This window comes from Phodopus roborovskii, unplaced genomic scaffold (assembly GCF_943737965.1).
Source record: "Phodopus roborovskii unplaced genomic scaffold, PHOROB, whole genome shotgun sequence".
In the NCBI taxonomy this organism is placed as follows: Eukaryota; Metazoa; Chordata; class Mammalia; order Rodentia; family Cricetidae; genus Phodopus; species Phodopus roborovskii.
Genome location: NW_026126636.1, coordinates 2,881,819 through 2,897,887, shown reverse-complemented (window position 1 = coordinate 2,897,887; position 16,069 = coordinate 2,881,819). Strand labels below are relative to the sequence as shown.

The 16,069-nt window shown below is 49.0% G+C and overlaps 1 protein-coding gene across 1 annotated transcript in view; it reads left to right on the top strand.

Annotated features, from left to right (window-relative positions):
* The window catches only part of Rhpn2 (rhophilin Rho GTPase binding protein 2), a 53,846-nt gene that overhangs the window by 20,584 nt on the left and 17,193 nt on the right, over nucleotides 1-16,069 (top strand). Inside the window, exons 3-7 of the mRNA XM_051207270.1 lie at nucleotides 4,235-4,363; nucleotides 6,741-6,816; nucleotides 11,853-11,930; nucleotides 12,248-12,372; nucleotides 13,346-13,512. Of these exons, the coding sequence (XP_051063227.1) occupies nucleotides 4,235-4,363; nucleotides 6,741-6,816; nucleotides 11,853-11,930; nucleotides 12,248-12,372; nucleotides 13,346-13,512 (575 nt within the window). The remainder of the gene's footprint in view (nucleotides 1-4,234; nucleotides 4,364-6,740; nucleotides 6,817-11,852; nucleotides 11,931-12,247; nucleotides 12,373-13,345; nucleotides 13,513-16,069) is intronic.

Genomic DNA, 16,069 nt, shown 5'->3' with positions numbered 1-16,069 from the left:
TGGCCAACAGGGCTTTATTCATTAACCAATAAGAGAAGCATATTTACAGAATGACATCTCCCATCACTCCCTTCTCCACTGCCCAGAGTTATGCCTGGCAGAGAGTCAGTGCTTGGTGGATGTGTGCTGACTGGGTAAGGGAGGGGAGAGCAGAAAGCAAAGGACATTTACATTACTAATGTCTGTCTTCCTAATGAAAGGAGTCATGGTAGGACATGGCAGCACATGCCTGTGGTGTCAGCTACTTGAGGGCTGAGGCAGGAGGATTGCCCGAACCCCAGAGTTTGAGACACCTGGGCAAAATAGCAAAACCCTGTCTAGGAAAAAAAGGATGGAGTTAAAGAGAGAGGCAGAGGGGTTGTGAAATAGTTACTTCCCAAGCAGAGTCCAGGAAAGCAGTACCTTTGTCTACACAGCTGCAAGTGCTCTCCATTTTGTATATTAGAATGAAGTCCTCCCCCCTCCCCAAGAGGACTACCTTTGGGTATGGGTTCTCGCCTTCCATCTTGTTGAGGCTGGGTCTCACTTCTGGTTCTTGAAGCACACAGAAACCCAAGCCATTAGTATTTCGAGGCAGGGGCGCGTTTACTGCCAACCCATCTCCCAGCTCCGCCCCCTCCCCGCGCCCCCAGTTTACAGGATAGTTCTTTTTTTTACGAGGCAGGGTCTCATAAAACGTGCTATATAGTTAAGGATGACCCGAACTTCTGACTCTCCTGCTTTTACCTCTTTGTGCATGTGTGGGCGTGCATGTGCATCCTTGTGCTGTGTGTAACTTTGTGGAGTTCGTTCCCTCCTTCTGCCGTGTAAACTTCTGGGGACCCGAACTCATCTTGGCAGCCTTGGCAGCGAGTGAGTGCCTTTATGGGCTGAGCCACCTGGCCAGCCCTGTTTTGCAGTTTTTATAGCAGATACTAGGGCGGTTCTGCGGGGCCTTGCTCTGTTAACAGAACAGCCCCGGAGGCCCAGGCCAGGCTCACTCAAATGGTCAGGTTGGCAGTTGTGCAGCTGATAGGCGGAGGGTGGGGCAGGGTTGTAAATGATTCTCCCAGAGACTGATAAGTTAAACACCCCCGATTAGAGACTGCCTGTAGAGGAAACCCTGAGGTATTTATTAATCTGACTCAAAGCACCAACACCAACAAAGCTTCCTGAAATCAAGGAGGGCATCAGGACAAGCCTCTCTCTGGCCCCACAGTGTCCCTGGCTGCCACTACTAGCAGCAGATAATTACTGTCATACTTTGGGCCCGGCTGTCCTGGCCTCAGATTGCTAGGTGCCCCACTAAGGTTCCTAGGTGAGGATAGTTAGGATGTGGGCAAGAGACCTTCGGGAAAACATCCCAGTCAGCGCAGGCTTGGAAACGAGGGTCTCTGCCTTTAACTGCTTGGGCTGAGAGAGGGGAGGTTTCGTGTCCCTTAAGGTCCTCCCCTTCCCCGTGTCAGCCAGGAGTCGGTGAGCTTCCTAGGGCTTGGTGAGAGATAACTGGCACTTTGAAGCGCCACTGGGACTGAGCACTGGCGGTACACACAGTCCTCCTACTTCCTGCCCCTCCCTTGAGAAAGGCGAGGCGGAGACCAAATAGTATTTATGCGATGGAGAGATCAAAGCAAGCTACAAGGTTGTTCGGTTTTGCTTAGCTAGTTCTTTGGTCAGAGAAGAGGCTGTTTAAACCTCCAGACGGCTTTCCCCTGCTAGTGAGACTAAACCAGGAGAGAGCGCCTGCCTCACTCTGACACCACAGTCAGTGTACATGCTGCAGAGGGAAGGGGCTGGGCTCCATGCTGGGAGCTTTGGGAATGGTGGGGTGGGGGTGGGGGAGTATGGGGCATATAGCCCAGGCTGGCCCGGAAGTCGGGAGATTTCTGTCTCAGCCTCCTTAGCAATGCTATTACAGACATGTACCACAACACCCTGGCCTTCCTTTATTTTTCTTTTCCTTCCTATCTTCCTTTTTTCTTTTTTTCCTTCCTTCCTTTTTCTTTTTCTTTCTTTTTTCTTTTCTTTTCTTTTCTTTCTTTTTTTTTTTTTCCTTTTTTCTTTTTGTAAGACGGGGTCTCACCGTGTAGCCTTGGCTGGCCTGGACATCACTGTGTGGCCTAGGCTGGACCTTGAAGTTGTAACGACCCTCCCGCCTCTGCCTGCTGAGGGCTGGGGTGGCAGATGTTTGCATGGGTGGGCACTCTGCCAATTGAGATACAGTCCCAGCCCCGTGTTGTGTTGTTTCTATTGAGAAAAGAATCTCACTGTGTAGCCCTGACTGGCCTGATGCAGGACTCCAGGCCTGTTTCACCACACTAGGCCTTTAAAATCTTAGGATCACTGAACTTGTAACTATTGGCAACCAGTTAACCGGTGGGGAGGGAAAAAAAAAACACCGACAGCCAAGCAAATAAGTCACAGGCCTTCAGTTCCTTTGTGATGGCTAGGCCCAAGGGTCAGGCTAGTGTTGCCCTGGCTGTAGCAAGGTTAATGACTGTTCAGATCAGTTCCTAGGGGTTCAAACACGACCGTGCAGTGGGTTACCTGAGTCCCCTTGGCCTTCAGACTGATGCCTGGTCCCGCACCTGACTTCTTCCCACACTGAGGATGTATCTGATGCCTTAGCCTAGGGTCTACATGGGGCACAGGGTGGCAACTCCCCCTCACCCCACCCTGCAGCCACCATGCTTGAATTCCTGGCAGAGTGGGATGTGGGAACAGTTCTGACAGAGCAGATAGCTTGCCAGAGTCAGTTACCCTGTCCTGATATGGTCTCCAAAGCGTGTGGGAGACACGGAGTCAGGGTGGGTGGAGTCTATCCTCAGAGGGACAGTGTTATGCCAGCCTGATCCAACAGCCATGTCAGCCCCAAATAACACACAGAGACACTGTATTAGATATAAAGCTGTTGGCCAGTTACTAGCGTTTCTTATTGGCTAGCTCTGTCTTAAATATTAACCCATTTCTATTGATCTAAGTGTTTCCACGTGGTCTTACCTTACCGGAGAGAGGGTCCGGACCTCTTCCCTCTAGTCTCTACATCTTGAATCTCCTCTCTCAGAATCCTCCTTGTTTCCTAGTCCTGCCTATCTTGCCTTCCTATTTGCCAGCAGTGCTTTATTCATTAACCAATAAGAGAAACATATTTACAGAATGACATCTTCCATCAGGACAGATTGACCAAAAGGTTTGGAAGGAAATGAAACTACTCGAAACCAAAAATGAAGAGTTGACATGGCCTAGTTCTAGAGTATTGGTATGCCATCCCCAGCACCACCCAAAAGCAGACAGGGACACGTGGGTCACAATGTGAAATGCCCATTTATTTTTGCGTTGGACAGTTCATTGCTGTGACAAATATCTGGAAAGAAAAACAAAAAAAAAAACAAAAAAAAAAAAAAAAAAAAAAAACAACTTCAAAGAGGCTGGATTTAGCCAGGTGGTGGTGGCGGACAACTTTAATCAGTACTCAGGAAGCAGAGGCAGGAGGATCTCTGTGAGTTTGAGGCCAGCCTGGTCTACAGAGTTAGTTTCAGGAGAGCCAGGGCTGTGTCACAAGAAACCCTGTCTTGGAACTCAAAGAGTGCTTCCTGCCTTTGCTTCTCAAGCCTGGTTAAGATTTGTGTTCTTTGTGTGTGTGTGTGTGTGTGTGTGTGTGTGTGTGTGTGTGTGTGTGTGTACACATGAGTGCTGGTGCTTGAGAAAGTCAGAGAAGTCAGATCCTCCCAGAGTTGAAGTGACAGACAGCTGTGAGCCCCCTGACATGGGTGCTGGGAATCCAACTTGGGTCCTCTTCAAGAGTGGCGCACACTCTTCACCACCGAGCTATCGCTCCAGCCTTGTAGGTGATCATATTCATAATCTGTTCGGTTTTGATTTATCTTTTGGTGGACAGTCATACTCTGTAGCCCATCCTGGCCTCAAGCTCCTAGCCCTTCTGTCCCTGCCTCCCAAGTATTAAGGAGATAGTTTGTGGCCTGACCTGTTCATGTGTGATGAGAGCAGGTTTTTGTCTGGTCTCTGCCTTTCAAGGCTAATTCCTTTCAAGGATTTCTCAAGATTCATGCCCAGCAGCTTGCGCTGTTGCTAGCCACGTCCCAGGTCCATTTGTTGACTGGTATGGTCAGGTTAGTGCAGGGTCTCTGAGGTAGCTCACCTGATTGCATCTAATAGTTACCCCCTGAGATTCCTTGTAGGAATGGCTCAGCAAGGAACCAACTAAAAGTATTCTCTCTCTCTCTCTCCGCAACAGAGTGGCCACAAACCAGAAGGTGAGGGAACAGGTTCGCCTGGAGCTGAGCTTCGTCAACTCAGACCTGCAGATGCTGAAGGAGGAGCTGGAGGGGCTCAACATCTCCGTGGGAGTGTACCAGGGCTCCGAGTGAGTGAGCAGTGCTTGCCAGATATTCTCTGGGCTGGAGAATGTGTCTGCAGCCAGGATGCTACCCCGGGCTGGTGTAGTGGACCACTGGGGTGGGAGGGATGAACTGTGAGTTTTGTAGGGAAAGGACCGGCATGTGGATTGAATGCCAAAAAGTGTAAACTGCTTTGATGTGCACACTTTTCTATGAAAAGTGGGGAGCTCATCCGAGTTCCCATAGACGATGGTAGGATGGGAATCCTTCAGAAATGGACCCTGTTAAATACTTGAGAAGTGAATACTGAGATTCAAACCCATTCCTCAGGGAGTATTTGAGGTGGGGCACTCAGCAGAGGTCAGAGATTCATTTCTCTGCTCACTATAGGTGAACCACAGAGGGTGGGGCAGAGAAATATTCATATTTAAGATGAAATAACCTGGTAGCTTGGGGCAATTATCCCAGCTATTCAGTAAACTGATACAGGAGGATCATGAGTTTGAGGCCAGCTCAGGCTACATAGCAAGATACTGTGTCAAAGTGAAAATAAAGTGGTTAGGAGATTGTAGCTCAGTGGTAGATCTCCTGCCTAGAATCCCCCAGTGAGGGGCTGGGGGTGTGGCTCGGTGGTGGAGCCCCTGCCTAGAATCCCTGGAGAGTTACCAGGTGCAGTGGTAGAGTATTTGCTTAGTTTGCACAAGGCCCCTTCCTAAGAGTCACAATAAAACACAATAACCAAAATGCCCCCAAGAAGTCGTTTCCATGCTTTTTGCATGGGGAAGCTGTGCCTTCTCAAGAAGTGGGTGAGCCTGCGTGGAAACAAGAGATGGTTTCCTGGAGTAACAGAAGGAATTTTCGAGTCACCTTGGAATGTGCCTTTCCTAATACTAATCCTTGTATGTCACCTGGGTCATTTCTCAAAAGTAGAGACAAGCATTCATACCTGGAACCCTGCTGGCTATTTGGGCCGTGACGCCTGTGTTTGTCTGGCTTACCTGTGGGCTCCTAAGGCAGTTTCATAAACCCAGTGAGAACAAACACCAACCCCCCCCCCCCCACACACACACACATCTGTAAGATTCTTTCAGCCTATGCTCCGGTATTAGATTCCAGTGTTTTGTTCACAAGGGCTGAGAGGCTCAAGCATTTCAGGCAGTGCAGTAGCATGGTGTGGGCTCCTGTTCCCTGCTGAAGGGCAGGCTGCTGCTTCTTACAAAGAGAGGCGCTTGCAGCTCCACGGGGCCCCTCCTCACGGTGGTTCCGGTTAATTTCCTGCATCACCTGAAAAAGTAGAGGGACCTGAGGATTCCAAGCGACACCTTCCATGTTTTCCAAGTGCATTTTCTCCTCTTCCTTATTAGCACCTTGGATTTCCCCCCCCCCCCCCAACACTTCTGTGAGGCGGGCAGAGAAGCCATGATCTCAGTGTGCGAATGAGAAACCTCAGAGGCCACAGAAAGTCATGTTAGCGCCACCCTGGGGTTGAAGGTCCCCTGGTGTCTTGAGTCTTCGGTGTAGCTGGCTCCCTTCTCACTGGGGTAGTTTCTACCCTTCATGAGGTGAGCCCAGGAGGACTGGGGCCTCAACAGTAAGACCCAGACTCGCCAGCTCCCACCAGGGTTCAGTCCTCTGGGGAGGCCACATACCTGGGTTGGGTCTCACCTGCCTTTAGCACCATTGTGCCATAGAGGTGGTTTCAGCTTTCAGCAGCGGTCCACTCAACCCTGCCCAGCATTCCTGGCCTTCTCTCCAGGCCAGGCTCAGCAGCCCATGGAGGTCTCTTGTTACAGGTCAAAGAGCTAAATCCCTATTTGCAAAAACACAACACTTCCTTCTGGCCCTGCCCTTAGGAATGTAGGTCCAGGGAGCATTCACAGGTCAATGTGTGGGGTGACAGAGTGGCCTTTGGGAGGATGTGCAGTGAGATACATGGTATGGCACGCCCCTAAAACAAGAGTATGCTGAGAGCCCCAGGTTCTATTGTGGAGATATATTGGGCGGGACACCACACACACACACACACACACACACACACACACACACACACACTGTGGTGGTGATGAGTAGAGGAGGGAGGTGACAAGTGGTTGTAGCTTAGAGGGAGGTTCGTGTGGCAAAAGGCAAAAAGCCAACGTGGAGACCAGTGACAATGCCAGACACGAGCCTCGCGCCCTTGGGCAGTCCTATGTTAACGCTAGCTAGCACAGTTGTTCATAGAGGGCTACCTCAGAGACGGTAGGGGCCTGGTGAATTAGGCTGATGCTTGATTTCTTAGACAGAGGAAGGCTGCTAGGTTGACCTAGGGACCAGTTTAGGGACCTGAGCTGGCTGTTGGAGGCAAGGTCATGGGTGTGAAGGAGCTGCTGGGTTGGGCTGATCATGGACCCTTTTGTGTTCTAGGGAGACCTTCACCATCCCTTTGATTCCTCTCGGCCTGAAGGAAACCAAAGAAGTTGACTTTTCAATCATCCTCAAGGTAACTCTCAAACAGTGGGCTCCGGGCGGAAATGATAACGTACTCTTTGCTGTGGCTTTTAAAGAAAGGTGCCACCTTGATTCACGTGTCAGTTGATGTCTGGGAGGTAACCCCGAGATCTTACTTGGCCCCTAATGAGGAGAATCTTGTGTATTCATTCCTCTGAAGCTCTTGCTGTCATCTCTGGTGGCTTATTACACCCTCTCCGTCCTCATTATTATGGGACTGGAACCCAGGGCCTTCTGTGTGGAGGCAAGCGCTCTACAGAGCTGTGTTCTTCGTCTGTCTTTGGCGACTTTGTAGCTCCTTCTGTGTGCTGGACAAAAGGCAGATTACACTCTATTTTAGTGTCTTTATTCTCAAAGAATTTTTTAACTTTATGTATGTGTATATTTATTTGTGTGTTTTGTGTGTATGTGTGTCTGTTGTGTGTGTATGTGTGTTCTCTATGTATATGTATGTATATGTGTGTGTTCTCTATGTGTATGGGCGTGTGTGCATATATGTGTGGGTGTGTAGGTTGCAGACTGATGGATAGGCAAATGTTTATGGGTATATGGAGACCTTAGGACAATTTCCAGTTGGTTCTTTTCTTCCATCTTTTAGGTCCCAGGACTAGAACTCAGGTCATCAGACTTGGCAGCAAGTGCCTTTACCCTCTGTGCTGTCTTGCTGTTCTTTTTCTTTGAGACAGTCTCACTATGTAGCCCAAGCTGTAACTCATATGCATGAGGAGCCCTTGGAGGAGGGCCAGAGGGCATAGGATCCCCTGGGTCTGGAGTGAGGGGCAGCTGCAGGCCACCTAATGAGTGCTGGGAACCTAACCCAGGTCTTCCGTCAGAGCAGAGCTGCTCAAAATGTATCTTATAAAAATAGTTGGTTAGTACTTTGAAAACATCTTTGTTTGACCTCTGTTATCAGAAATTGTTCATCTATTGACATAAATAAGCCTTAACAAGGGCATTTAAAATTGTTACTGTTAGGGTTGGTTATGGGTATTTGCCTGCATGCATGTATGTGTACCATGGGCATGCAGTACTGGTAGCAGCCAGAAGAGGGCTGCAGATCCCCTGAACTGAGGTTAAAGGTGGTTGTAAGCCACCTTGTGGGTGCTGGGAAATGAACCCAGGTCTTTGGCAAGAACAGCTCTTAGTTACTGAGTCATGTATGTCTCCAACTCCTCCAGGCTCTTGTTTGTTTTCTCTTTAGATAGGGTTTCTCTACGTAGCCCTGGTTGTCCTCACTTTGTAGACCAGACTGGCATGGAAGGCAAAGATCCACCTGCCTCTGCCTCCCAAGGGCTGGGATTAACTGTGTGTGGGGAGGATACTCCAGTTGGAGAAGGGCAGGCAATAGCAATTTAGGACTCAAGGTTATCAGAAAATTGATTTCTGGGAGGAAAACACATAGTGGCGTCCGCTTTCTGCTGTCATTTAAAAGGTTATTGAACTTTGGACTGTGACCTGCCCCTGCTCTGTGGCACTCGAGACAGTGGTGGAAGGAATGTCTTCAGTTGTGTTTGGCTCTGTTTCTTTAAGAGTTAGCTTAGTGCCAGAGTTACAAGAATGCAGGCATTCTTAAAGGCCATTTGTGTTACAGAAACCTGGGGGGTTTTATGGCATCTGCACACATCCAAATAGGTCATGTGCCAAATTCCACATGAAAGCTAGGAAAAAATAAATATCCCATGTTGTGGACATGGCCAACCACTGCCTAGCTGAGGTCCCCAACCGTGTCATTTCAGCCTAAAAGGGAGCCTGCGCTGTCAGGCATGCAAACAGGAGACCAGTTAGCAGACTTGCCAGTGAACTTGATCTGGGCGGTTCCATTTCAGACCTGACTTGTGTTTCCTTGGAACATTAGGTCATGCAAACGTCATGATGTGATTTGCTTTACTTAAAGACATAAACTTTAAAATAAGTAGCCATATGCATTAGCAAGTCCCGCCAGGGCTGGAAGATGTGCTTCAGTAAAGAGGCCTTGCCTGGCATGAAGACCCTGGGTTCAGCCAGGCGGTGGTGGCACAAGCCTTTGATCCCAGGCGGTTCTCTGTGAGTCTGAGGCCAGCCTGGTCTACAGAGTGAGTTCCAGGTCAGCCAAGGCTACACAGAAAAACCCTGTCTGGAATAAACCAAAAAGACCCTGGGCTCTATTCCCAGCATTAGGAGATGAGGGAGAAATGCCATTAAAATAAATTATTTTCTGGGCAGTACTTACTTTTTGGTTTGGTTTGATTTTTTTTTTTTTTTTTGATGTAGGGTCACATGCAGCCCAGGCTGGCCTTGAACTCCTGGCACTCCTGTCTCTGCTTCTCAAGTACAAGCACCACACATAACTTTATGTTTTAGCAGTACTGGAGATTGGACCCGAAGTTGCACAAATGGCTAGACAAGTGCACCGAACTACATTCCTAGCGCCTATTTTTATTTTTTCATTGGTGACTTTTAGGTTAGTTATTTTGTGTGTTTGTATGTATATGTGTATGTTTTTGCAGGTGTGCTCATTTGTGCATACGTGTGTGTGGAGAGCAGAGGTTAAAGTTGGGTGTATTCCTCTATCGAGCTCCACCTTGTTTGTTTGTCTTCTGAGACAGGGTTTCTCTGTGTAGTCCTGGCTGTCCCGGAACTCATTCTATAGACCAGGTGGCTTCGAAATCACAGATCTGCCTGCCTCTGCCTCCCAAGTGCTGGGATTAAATGCCTGCACCACCACTGCTTGGTTACTCCTTATTTTTTTTTTTTAAATATAATATTTCATTACTTCTTGGAGTACCTCACATATTCATTTTGATCATATTCACCTCCTATTTCTCCCAACTCCTCCCAGGTCCACCCACCCACCCACCCCCTAACTTTATGCATTTTTATTCTTATAACCCACCACATCCTATTTGAACTGCCCACGCACTCAGGGACATGGGACCACCCATGGAATCACAGCGGATCTATAGGCCATACTCTCCACATCCTTAAAGAAAACCAACTCTCCCTCTCTCGGAAGCCAGCAGCCAGCAGCTTGTCAGTCAGGGTGGGAGCTCATTCATGCCTTTCCCAGCTCCGCTGGAGCGCTGACTGGTTGATCTTGTGCAGACAGCCACTGCTTCTGTGGATTCATGAGTGCATGGGTTCTGTTGGGTCCAAAAGATGTTTGCCTTGCTCAGGTCATCCCGAACCACCTCATTGTTCTGAGACAGGATCCCTCATCAAACGCGCAGCCCATTCAACTTCCTTTTTTTCCCTTTCGAGACAGGGTTTCTCTGTATTGCCTGTCCTGGAACTAGCTCGGTAGATCAGGCTGGCCTCGAACTCACAGAGATCCACTTGGCTCTGCTTCCGAGTGCTGGGACTAAAGGCGTGTGCCACCACCGCCTGTCTATAAAAACCTCTTAAAAAGGAAAAAATACATAAGTACATTTCAAGTTTAGATTTGGGTTCCAAAATATAGTGTGTGTATATAACCAACCTGAAATCTGAAAAAGCCTGAAGTCAGAAGCACCAATTATCCCAAGTGTTTTGGATAACAGCTATTCATCTAACTTGCATATATTGTTAAGCCTGTGTGGCTCACCTTCCCTGTGTGAGCCCATCGAAGGGGAAGATCTTCAAGCAGTGCCTAGCATATAGCAAGTGCCCCTCACTGTCTGTTGAATGACAACACGAACTCATGTCCATTGTCATGGGTTGTTATTGTGCTCTTAATTAAAGGGTTGTTCTGGGGTATCTTATGACTCTAATCACCAGGGCTGCTCACACGAAGGTTTGCATCCCATCCAGAGGTCCCTAGGCCCAGGTCGCCTTGGCTCCGAAGGCCACATATCCAGGTCCTGAGTCAGCATAAAGGTGGAGGATCTGAGCACTTGCAGGCCCGTCAAAAGTGGCTAATGTATCACTTAACTGTCACAGAGACATTTTTCCCTTCAATTTTTTTTCCTTTCTGTTAAAAGATATTATTTTTCCAGCCTGATCTACAGAGCCAAGTTCTAGGATAGCCAGGGCTACACAGAGGAACACTGTCTTGAAAAACCAAAAAAAAAAAAAAAAAAAAAAAAAAAAAAGTGATATTCTTCTTTTTAAATAGTGTCTATGTGGGGGGTGTTATGCACATGAGCAGGAGCTGGGGGTGGGGCTGGAGGCCTCTGATCCGCTGGTGCTGGACATGCCAGAAGCTGTGGTCCATCCATCTGCTCTGGGTTCTGAGAAGTTAACTTGGGTCCCCTGCAGGAACAGCCCTCACACTCTTAACCTGCTCTTCAGCAGGCTTGGCTCTGTTTGTCTTTGTTTTTTTTTTAAAGTCAGTCTGACACGTACATAACCCAGGCTGTCCTGACAATCGGTGGGCGGTGGGCGGTGGGCGTTGTAGCTTGGGCTGCCTCAAATTTTCCAGTCCCCTTGACTCAGCTCCCCAAGTGCAGGGATTTCAGGTGCCACAAGCCCAGCTGGGTTTGTGATTTTGACTCAGTGTGTTTCTCTCCTGCTGGGACTGAAGGGGACTCCCTACTGTGGGGGCTGCCTTCCAGACCCTGGATTAGGCACAAACCACACCCAAATACCAGGGAAGCAGGGGAGAGAGTTAAAAGGGGCTGCTTCCTGACTCAGGCTGAACATCAGCAGCAGACGACCTTGCGGGTGTCATTCTTAAGAGGGGGAAAGGGGAAGGTCTGTGTTAGACTGGGTGGGATGCTGTTGTAAAGGAGATAGAGGATGAGGGAGAAGGGGAAGGGAAAGGGGACAGGGATGTTTGTCCCAGAGGGACAAGGGACTGCCTCTGGATAGAGGAGACAGATGTGGCACTTGAGCAAAAATGGCAGTTTGTAAAGGTAAAGGGGGAGACCCCATGTTACTATGAGGTGTTTAGTTTTAATTGGGCGTGTTAATCAGGTGAGCCAAAGGCAGCCTCGATAGCTGGACCTTGGTAGTCAGCCTCAGGAGGAGGAAGTGGCGGAATAAGAACCCAGGGCCTTGTGTGTGCACTGCAGCCCCGCCCCTCTCCCGAGCTGCAGCCCCAGCTACTGACTTGCCTTGTCTTTTTTCCTACAGGATTTTATCTTGGAACATTACAGTGAAGACAGCTATTTGTTCGAAGATGACATTGCAGATCTTATGGACCTGCGGCAGGTAAGTGCAGCAAGTCGGTGAGTCATCTCCACTTGCCAGGGCCTGGGGACATCCCATGACTGACACCTGTAGCCTTAAGAGAGTCCAGGATGCTGGGCACGGAGAGGGGCTGTCAGGTCATCCAAGGCATTTGCTGTACCAGAAAGCCACAGTAGGGGTGAGACCTGCTCGTGTTGGGGCTGGGGCCCCCAGGATTCCTCACTTTGTCTCCTCCCCCTCTCCTACAGTTCATGATACCCTCAGCGGGGTATCTCTCTGAGTGTTCAGGGATGGGTCCTGGGCCCCGATTCTCACCTGGCTCATCTCTTCCTTTTCAGGCTTGTCGAACACCCAGCAGGGACGAGGCGGGGGTCGAGCTGCTCATGTCGTACTTCATCCAGCTGGGCTTTGTGGAGAGTAGGTTTTTCCCGCCCACCCGCCACATGGGGCTCTTGTTTACCTGGTAGGTGCTCTCTGGGGTCCCCTCTGCTGTGCTCCTCATTCTGACTGTGGTGTTTGCCTAGCAGGTTCCAGGGCCTCGACTGTCTGTGAATTGCTGTTTGTGTACAGAGCCGGAGAAAGATAGTGCAGCTGTGGCGTCTTGCTTCTCAAAACAAACAAGCCTTGAGAAGGCGGCGTGCCTGCGTGCGTGCGTGCGTGCGTGCGTGCGTGCGTGTGTGTGTGTGTGTGTGTGTGTGTGTGTGTGTGTGTGTGTGTGTGTTCGGTTTGTCATTGAGGGAAAAACCAGAGCCCACAGGTAGCACTAATGAGAAGCAAGACAAGAAATTTGTTTTGAGAAGATTCTCTTTTTATGTGGGGTGGGGCTGTGAGTGAGAGCTGAAACTGAGTCTGATCCCAATGACAAGGGCAGCAAAAAGAAAGAGAAGTTTGGTTTTGTTTTTAAGACAGGATTTCACCATGTAGTCCCAAGATCCTCTTAAACTGACCTCAAACTAGCTGCGACCCTCCTGGCTCTGCAACCCAAGTGCTGTGATTACAGATATGCATCCCCAGAAGGAGATCTTGCAACTTGAAACAAAGCATTTGACTCTTTTCCATGATTATTTAAAGATTAATACAGTTCCTTGAGAAAGGTTCTTGATAGGTGGCCCAGACAGGACAATCCTCCTGCCTCAGCCTAGAGAGGGTGCCAGGAAGATAGACATGGCCCATAAGATCTGGCTTATGGGGATTTTTTTTTTTCTTTTGAGATAGGTCTCTTTGTATATCCCAGGCTGGCTACAAATTCATGGTCCTCCTGAGTGCTGAGATGATGGGTTTGAACCCCATATAGTCAGATCTGTCATTTTGCTTGGAAACAAAAGCCTGATTGCCTGTGAGTCTTATGTGAGAAGTGAGTTTTTGTTCTTGTGTGCTCAAAGTGGCATTAATTAGCCAAGTCATCTGTATGACTGGGACCTGTTTGTTTTACGTAGGTATGACTCCCTCACTGGGGTTCCGGTCAGCCAGCAGAACTTGTTGCTGGAGAAGGCCAGCATTCTCTTCAACATCGGGGCACTGTACACCCAGATTGGGACCCGCTGTAACCGGCAGACACAGGCTGGGCTGGAGAGCGCGGTGGATGCCTTCCAGAGAGCTGCAGGTTCGAGTCCTCCAGGCTAGCCATGCTACAGTCTCAGGCTCACCAGATGGCACCAATCGTGCTGGTTCTGACCCCAGCTGAAAAGAGTCTTGCTCAGGTCCTCAGTAGACCCACCAAGTACTCATGCCTCACAAGTCTGACAAGGGCTGGGGGCGTGGCTCCTTAGAGCACTTGCCTAAACACCACTAGTGAGGGGCTGGGGTGTGTGGCTCAGAGGTAGAAGGCTTGCCTGGCTTGAGGGAGATCCTGCGGTCAGTCTGTAATATCACTCACAAGGAGGAAGGAAAACCTCTGTGCCAGGAGACTTACTCAATGGTTGCCATCATGTGATCTCGGTCCAGTAGGGCTCATATGCATAGTGAGGTTTGTAGTTAATGATTAGGTTTTTCCAGGTGAGTGACTTCTGTGATGGCCGGGAATAGTTCTCAATGATGGGAATACAGTAACTTGCCCTAACTAGTGAAGATGTAGCCGTTAGAATTTTCTATTAGCTGTTAACTACATAGGTCAATACAATGATCTATGCATGAGAGGGTGTGATCCAACACATGCGTGTGTGAAACTATAAACGGTTCTGAAGCCTGTATGAGAGCTGGGGACGGAGCTCAGGGATAGGGCATTTTCCTAGCATGGGTGAGACTCTAGGTTTGACCCCCAGTGCTGCAGAAAAACGAAGGGAATGGGGAAAGGAGGAGGAAGAAAAGACAAAAGAAAGAATCCCCATGCATGTCCATATCTGACATAGACTGGGCACAGTCAAAGATTAACAACCAACAATAAAAGAGAACAAAGAAAATGATATAATGTGATAAATGTTATGAATTGCTTGTTTCTGGAATTTTCCGTGCAATATTATTATATTACAGTTGGCTAAAGGTAACTGAGCTGGAACAAAGCTGAACCTCAGATAAAGGGAATTACTGTTATTACCTGCACTTTCATATTATGCTTAACTGGCCAAGTTTGCGAAGCCTGTAGTTGCTGATTTCAGGGCTGTTGGGTACACGTACCAGGAACCCACTGCTTCCTTCCTTCCTTCCTTCCTTCCTTCCTTCCTTCCTTCCTTCCTTCCTTCCTTCCTTCCTTTGGTTTTTTGAGACAGGGTTTCTCTGTATTGCTTTGGAGTCTGTCCTGGAACTCGCTCTGTAGACCAGGCTGGCCTCGAACTCACAGAGATCCTCCTGCCTCTGCCTCCCAAGTGCTGGGATTAAAGGCATGCACCACCAACATCTGGCTGGAACCTGCTGCTTTTATCACTCTCAAGAGATTTCCGAACACTCCCAGCTGCTTTTTCCACAGTGCCAGGGGCAGAACTTGTTTTGTAGTTCAGGCTGGCCTGGGACTAGGGGTCCTTCTGCCCCAGCCCAAGTGCTGAGATGACAGATGTGAGCCACCACAATCGGTTTGGGGTTTTCCTCCTCATCACCTTTACAGCTCAGCCTATTATGAACCAGAATCAGGAGCAAAGAAGAAAACCAGCTTAGCACCAAGCTGTTAGGGCCGAGTCACGACAGTTGGTGCATCAGGCCAAGCTGGCGCTGATTGAAGAATCAGAGGGCTCTGTGTTGCTCCTGCCTAGTGGGCCCTGTGTCTGCAGAATGGAGGGTTATAATAGCAGTTGGGTGCAGACCACAGGGTGCCCTCCAAGCAGCCAGCTTGATAGCTTCTTTTTTATCCTTTGAGACCGATTGTCACTATGCTGACCAGCAAGGCTTTTAACCATGGTGGGCTAGGCTGGTTTTGAACTTGAGGTGTTGGTTGTGCCTTGGCCTCCTGCGAGCTCCCTTTCACCCTCTGAGCCCATCATTTCCTCTCCCTGCATGAACCTGCCTGGAAACATCGCTGTAAAATCTGTGAAGGACCACAGCTTTGCCATTTTGACTCACGGAGGCAAGGTCTTGTTAATATTTACCTCAGTTAGCATTGGCCTCAAACTCTCCATCTCTGGTATGCTGGGATGGCAGGTTTGTTTTAATTGTGGCCGGCCTCTGAGGAGTCTTAGGCAGCCACACTTTGTGACCTGCCTCCGAGGCTTCAGAAATACAAACAAGGAAACTTAGTGACAGGCCAGTCTGGGATGGAGGAAGGGAGGGAGCTGGCCACCTGGAGCAGACACCATCCTTCTCTGGGGCAGCAAAACCAGGAGAACCAGTTGGATGGGTTGCAAGCAGTCCAGTCTCCTCCAGCTCCAAGTTAACCTTCAGTCATTGTGTGCTTCAGTGTCAGGAGTCAGTAGAGGGTGGCAGCGTGGCCATGTCCAGCGGAGGCTTCCCCAGGGAAAAGCCCTGGCACCCGTCACTCACTCCGCCAGCTTTCTGGTTTCTCCATCGCATGCCCAGTCATGGATGGAATGTCCCAGGTGGAACAAAAACAAAGGAGGGCCAGCTGGTCCCCTTGCTTCACGCATATGTAAATGTCTTAGAAAAGAATCTATTTGAAAAAAAAATGTGATGAGGTATGGATATCATAAACTACAGTTTTAACTGTTTCTTACTGTGCTAAATATGCGTGAGATGCAATTACCTTGTTGACATTTTCTTAAGTGTACAGCTCAGCT